This window comes from Teleopsis dalmanni, chromosome 2 (genome assembly GCF_002237135.1).
Source record: "Teleopsis dalmanni isolate 2A chromosome 2, ASM223713v2, whole genome shotgun sequence".
Taxonomy (NCBI): domain Eukaryota; kingdom Metazoa; phylum Arthropoda; class Insecta; order Diptera; family Diopsidae; genus Teleopsis; species Teleopsis dalmanni.
Genome location: NC_051847.1, coordinates 95,216,053 through 95,221,458, shown reverse-complemented (window position 1 = coordinate 95,221,458; position 5,406 = coordinate 95,216,053). Strand labels below are relative to the sequence as shown.

General features: G+C 30.9%; 1 protein-coding gene and 1 long non-coding RNA gene across 2 annotated transcripts; both read left to right on the top strand.

Annotated features, from left to right (window-relative positions):
• The first annotated feature begins 667 nt into the window (after positions 1-667).
• LOC119678687 (protein ALP1-like) lies at positions 668-3,100 on the top strand. The gene is made up of 2 exons (XM_038090662.1): positions 668-1,442; positions 2,187-3,100. The coding sequence occupies exons 1-2, from the start codon at positions 1,035-1,037 to the stop codon at positions 3,003-3,005; spliced, it is 1,227 nt and encodes a 408-aa protein (XP_037946590.1). The 5' UTR covers positions 668-1,034; the 3' UTR covers positions 3,006-3,100.
• A 1,371-nt stretch (positions 3,101-4,471) lies between these two features.
• LOC119682134 lies at positions 4,472-5,406 on the top strand. Its single transcript, XR_005252564.1, has 4 exons — positions 4,472-4,486; positions 4,821-4,971; positions 5,226-5,311; positions 5,383-5,406. It is a non-coding gene; the product is annotated as an uncharacterized LOC119682134 (long non-coding RNA).

Here is a 5,406-nt window from a genome sequence, read left to right as displayed (position 1 = left end):
TTTGCGCCCTCTTGTGCTCAGTTATATTTTGTACATTATTGCAGTTTGTTTAAAATTTTTATCGTAAATTATAATAACGATTATGTTTTTATGTATATTAAAATCAATTAAGTTGTGTATAAATTATTTATATATAATATATGAAAAAATTAAATTTATTAATTAGAAAAAATATTGAGAGAATTTTATAATAACATTATTATTATTAAGTTTCACGCAGATATGTTGGACATTTTAGCTTATAAACACTAATGACCACAGTTTCATGATCATTTAGAAAAAATTTAAAATTAATAATTAATAATTAGTTGATAAGATATAGAGACATACATTTAATACGCAGATGCCGTTGTAAAATTTAACGCATGTCTGACTACGTATTAAAATCAAAACACTCCGCTTTCATTCAAAAAATTGCTTAGACATCAATATCGGTTATAAAAATACTTAAAATCGAGTTATTTTATTCACACAAAGTCTCGACAAAGTCTGACCACGTGTAAGTCACTAAAATCCAAAATTTTCTGCATATTCTGAAAGTAAACTTGATTTGAAAAGCGGAAACACGGACAGCTTATACTTTTAATAGATTTGTTGGTGTTTACTAAATTTAAGTATTTCTTAACCATTGGTTAAGAATCTCTGGTTATCTAAAGGTAAGTCCACACCTAAGCGAACGCTTGCGAACGAACGAACATTCGCAGGTAATGTGGACGGCAAAGCAAACGCGAACGATTCGATTTGTAGTGTTCGTTAGCATTCGGAAGGATTTGCGTTCGGCAAGAAATTTGAGTAGAGTTTGATCGTTCGTTCGCTCACATTTGCTATGTAATCTGGACGTCTACTAAACGCAATAGAACGTTCGTACAAATTTATTGTACATTTGTGCGTAGATGACATGCAAACGAATGTTCGTTCATTTGATGTTTTCTTTTATGCAACAATCGTGATTAGTCGTGTGTGTAATTATATTACATAATCTATTATATAATATATAAAGTATATAAAATATAAATATAATAATATATAAAGAAATGAGCAATAACGTGATTATAGCTAGTGCTGCTTTCATAGTTATATCTGAGGGCTCCAAAAAAAAGCGTAAATGTTGGATGTCAGAGTTTCTGAATAAAAGAAATTGTATATGCACACCGCTTTTTAAAGAACTGGATGTTAAACGCTTTCATAACTTCTGTCGGATGTCTGAAATGGACTTCGATAAGATTTTAAAATTGATATCTTCTAAAATATCGAAAGAAGATACAAAGTTTAGAAAAAGTATAACTCCAGCAGAAAGACTGGCAGTCACCCTCAGATTTTTGGCAACTGGGGATTCATTTACCAGCTTGGAGTATTTATTTAGAATATCGAAGCAATCTATATCCAAAATTGTACCTGAAGTTTGTTCGGCTTTGCTCGAAGCATTGAAAGAATATGTGAAGGTAAGATTTTAATTCAAATCAATAACTTTATTAATAATTAAAGCTATTATACAAGTATAATTATATTAAAAACTGTATGTCAAAAGCTAAACTTAAAGTAAACTGATAAAAAATTATAATTATTGATATAACTATATTAATATTATTATATAATATTTAATAATCTGCTCCACTATCGTAAAGTGGATCGGATGATGACAGCACTTGCTGACCACATAATTGAATATTTTCGACAACATCACTTTGTGTAAACAAAAACACTTGTGGTTCTGTAGCATCATTTGTTTGATTCAATGGTGACGGCAACGGGGAAGATGTATTTGGAAACATGTCAAACGCTCCCATATCAGCATCAAATATAATATTATTTATTTTGTGCTGTACGACGTTCATTGTCCTTTTCGAATATGTCCTTAATTTACGCGCAATATGATCTCCATATACTGCGCAGTCATCATTTTTCGCAACAGCTTCTTTCAATATCTTGTAAGCTTCTTCTATCTTCGGGTTTTCGTTGTGCTTACGTTTTGATGGCGCTTTTTTGGGTGACTTAAAAATTCGGTTCGCATTATCCTCCACGGAAATTTCGATATCATTCAGTGTTTGATCTTGGATTGGATTAGAATCACAAGTTGAAAGCTGTGAAATATTGTTAAAATTTTAATATATTTTTTATAGACTTTTACTTTTTATCTAATGATGTTTTCTAATACAGATATATTTCTTTTAAAATCAATTTTTCAGACGCCTATTTCTCCTGAAGAATGGTGCGCTGTTGCTAAAGTTTTTGAACAGAAATGGAACTTCAACAATTGTATCGGAGCTATAGATGGAAAGCACTGTGTTCTTCAAGCTCCATTTCATTCAGGAAGCGATTACTTCAACTACAAATCTTCTTTTAGTATTGTTCTTCTGGGTATTGTGGATGCAGAATATAAATTTTTATATGCTAACGTAGGTTGCCAAGGAAGAATATCAGATGGCGGCGTTTTTAATAACAGCGCTTTCTACAAACAACTTAAAAATGAAACTTTGGGACTACCAGAAGAAATGACGTTGCCTGGGAGCACAAACAAAGTACCATTTGTTTTTGTTGCTGATGATGCTTTTCCACTGAAACCAAATATTTTGAAGCCCTACAGCGGAAAACACGATAAAGGCTCAATAGAGCGTATTTTCAACTATAGACTTTCCAGAGCTCGTACAGTCGTTGAAAACACATTCGGAGTTTTGTCCAGCGTTTTTCGTGTTTTAAGAAAACCTATTCAATTACAGCCAGAAAAAGCATCTATTATAGTTTTAGCTTGTATACATCTTCACAATTTTTTACGGTCAAGCAGTTCTTCGAAACATTTGTATAACCCTCCGGGGACACTTGACAGTGAATGTGATGGCATTGTTACTCCAGGCACTTGGAGAACAGACACTAACGATTGCAATTCTTTTAAATCTTTACGAAAAGTGGCTAGAAAGCCTCCAGCTCAAGGTGAAGATATTAGAAAGCTGTATGGAGAATACTTTATGGATGCAGGAAAAATTCCTTGGCAGGATTATTATGCGTAGATTTTCTTTATTAAATAAATTACGTTATTAAGCTTATTTTTTAATACTATTAAAAAATTACTTGTAAATACTAAGTCAGGTTTAAGAATAAACAATAAAAATCCAAAAATTTACATAATGTTATTTCATTCGTTAAAAACTAATCAATTTTTATTGCAAAAAAACGATCTTACATAAATATTGGTAATATATAAATGAATACATACTTCTTGTAGACCAACGTCAGTAACGTTTTTTGGTTGGAATTTATCCAACAGAAATTCCATCGCTTTAAAGCCAAACCACGTGGACTTATATTGCTCATCAGCAGCACTTCCAGACTTCTTTTCTTTTTGCTTCTTCCGCTCGCGTCGAAAAGACGATAACAAAGAATTCATTTTTTTCTTAATGTCGTTGACATCTATTTCCATATCATGAGCAATATCTGTCCAGGCATCGTGTTTCATTTTAATATTTTTGTAATTAGGACTTGTACAGTCCCACAAACACTCTTTATTCCTGTACAGTTCAATTAATTGAAAAACGCGATTATCTCGCCATTCCATATTGATTTGTAAATATAAAAGTATTTTAAATAAGACACTAGACACTAATAATATAGAATATGTGAACACATTCGTTCATTGTTCCATCGCTAAGCGAACATTCACGAACGCAAACAAATATTTCTTTTCATACAAAATATTCGTCCACATCTAACAGCAAATACAATCGACCAAACGAACGAATTGGTACAAATTTTACAGCAAACGCAAATGCATCGGAACACTACCAAACTCTACAAATGCGTTCGCTCGCAATTGTTTCATCGTGTAGACCACCTTACAAATTTTTGTTCGTTCGCTTTGTTTCCTATAAAGTTTTTTACCCGTCCACACCTAAAATAATTCGCATGCATTTGTGCGAACGTTCGTTCGCAAGCGTTCGCTTAGGTGTGGACTTACCTTAACACGCTTAATAATAAGTTAACCGTTTATGATTAGCAGAAATTCTAGCAATTAAAGCAGTTTTTCTGTCAAAATAAAATATTTATCATCATATTGCATGGTTTATTTATTGGGTCTGAAGTTATATTAAAATAAGTACAATTTTTTTATCTTTTGTGTAATATTATATTTATATGTTTATTGTATTTAGAAATTTGAATTAAGATTTCAAGTAAGCATGTAATCACTTGTTAATTTTAATGAAGAACTTAGTTGCTTTTATTTGTTATATCAATTTTTTTATAAAGCAAGAAAATTTTCTACATTTATTTGTCGCTTGAATTTTTGATTTCCAAAATTTAAACAAAATTAAAAATTAGTATCATTAGAAAAAGATTTTAAGAGGTATTAAAAATATTTTCTGAACACTTCATCAAATCATCAGTTGATCGAAGAAAATCAGTCAGTTAACAAAAATTTCCGTTAAAAATTTAAATGATTGGATGTGATTTCTAGGTGCTTAAAATTAACCGGAGAAAGATAAGCATTTAATTAGTAAGTTAAAATATATAATATATATTGATATATTGACGCAAATTAGGTGTGTCTATAATTTTAAACACAGATATTAAATCTTGTAATAAGTTTTGAAAAAGAATTAAATGCCTTGCTTGGTAAATAATGTAAAAGTCAGGCAAGCGTATGCCTTAACAATATTTTTTCTCTGATGAAATTACAAAAATTACATTTAGAAACCTTTACAAAAATATGTAGTAAGAACATACATAAAATACATCAAATTATGCTTTAAAATTTAAATTGCATTTTTATGTGGAATAAAAATTTAGATCGTTGTTTGCGCCATCTACATTTCATTATTCTTTTTTAGTTAAATGTCAAAATTATCGATTTACTGAAGGCGATTGTCAGCACTGCTCCGCATCGCTGCGAAGCAAAGCTGTTCAGCCAAGCAATTTCCTGTTCATCGTTCTTTCGTTCTCGAGTCGCCTTTGTGTGAAGAAAGAAAAATGAGAGCTAAGGTACTTGTTTGCAAATTAATATAAAAAAATTTGGTGTTTGCATTTATTAACTTATAACAGTGTTTTATGTAAATTATTTAAGTAACTGAACATAGAAATATTGAAATTTAATTGAAAATATAAATGCTTTAATGTTTTGTAGTGTAATTTTGCGCAAGTCGCCATATTTGCTTGTGAATAAAAACACGTGTTTTTTTTTTTTGCATTTTCTGCTAGGAAAATAATTTAAAATCAATTTTTGTTTTTAATTTCAGTGGCGTAAGAAGCGTATGCGTAGGTTGAAGCGTAAACGCAGAAAGATGCGTGCAAGGTCCAAATAAACCCGTATTAAGTTGTTAAGGTAAGCGACGAGTCAGAAGCGCTCCCATGCATTGCGAGGGCTTACGCTAATTTGTGTTTTTTTCTTTGCAGGTCTTGTTTTATACATCTCCAAAC

Bases quoted from the DNA above. Each gene is read 5' to 3' on its own strand.
- LOC119678687 (XM_038090662.1), top strand. From the start codon at position 1,035: ATGAGCAATAACGTGATTATAGCTAGTGCTGCTTTCATAGTTATATCT. The intron at 1,443-2,186 runs GTAAGATTTTAA...TCAATTTTTCAG, and splicing joins CATTGAAAGAATATGTGAAG to ACGCCTATTTCTCCTGAAGA.